The 841-nt window shown below is 42.4% G+C and overlaps 1 protein-coding gene across 1 annotated transcript in view; it reads left to right on the top strand.

Annotated features, from left to right (window-relative positions):
* LOC119588969 (serine/threonine-protein phosphatase 6 regulatory ankyrin repeat subunit B-like) overlaps positions 1-841 on the top strand; it is a gene marked incomplete in the record, with an annotated part of 103,883 nt that overhangs the window by 1,263 nt on the left and 101,779 nt on the right. Inside the window, 1 exon segment of the mRNA XM_037937576.1 lies at positions 4-143. Within this exon segment, the coding sequence (XP_037793504.1) occupies positions 4-143 (140 nt within the window).

The following is an 841-nucleotide window of genomic DNA, read 5'->3' as shown; positions in this document are numbered from 1 at the left end:
TAGCCTTCCATTCATCTCACACAGTTTCCTTACTATTCCAGGCAACGGGTTACACGCCCCTGATGTACGCAGCCCGGGAGAATAAAAGCCAGTTCATCGAGCGCCTCATCGACCTCGGCTGCGATCCCAATTTCAAAAATAAGGTAAGGAAGTCGACCTCACTTTTGTGTTCCGTTCGAGTCTGCGTTTGTGGGATGGGTAAGGGGTGGGTAAGGGATGGGGAGGGATGTGGGAGGGGTGGGTAAGGAGTGGGGAGGGATGAGACAGGTGGTATGGTGTGGGGGGAGGGGTGGGTAAGGGATGGGGAGAAATGTGGGAGGAGCGGGTAAGGGGAGGGATGTGGGAGGGGTGGGTAAAGGATGGGGGAAGGGTGGGTAAGAAGTGGGGAAGGGAACGGATTTGGACGTAGGTAAGGGAAGGAGGAGAGTGATAACAATATAGGTTGTAGAAAAGTCAGTAGGTGGTAATAAGTTAACAGATCGTGTCAGGTACAGATATTTTGATAATAAAAAAGTGTAATGTTATAGTAATAGTAACAACGATATTCAAATTTGCAGTAAAATAGTAACATATAGTATATGACAATAATATTAGTTCAACATAGAAGCTTAATAATAATACGCAATATAAAAGGATGTTAGTAGTAATGCATAGCTGTTTGATGGCTATACATACTACGGTAATTCATAGCAGTGAGTAACAGTAATACATAGTACAGTATGATAGGAATACAAAGTATGCTGTGATTATAAAATATGATGTAGTATAACATAATGGCAATGCGAAGTAGAATATAGTGGTAATATTTGATATGGTATAACAGTTACATCCAATGCAGTGA

The sequence above is a fragment of the Penaeus monodon genome, chromosome 24, assembly GCF_015228065.2.
Source record: "Penaeus monodon isolate SGIC_2016 chromosome 24, NSTDA_Pmon_1, whole genome shotgun sequence".
NCBI lineage: Eukaryota > Metazoa > Arthropoda > Malacostraca > Decapoda > Penaeidae > Penaeus > Penaeus monodon.
This window is presented reverse-complemented; position numbering and strand designations above follow the sequence as displayed.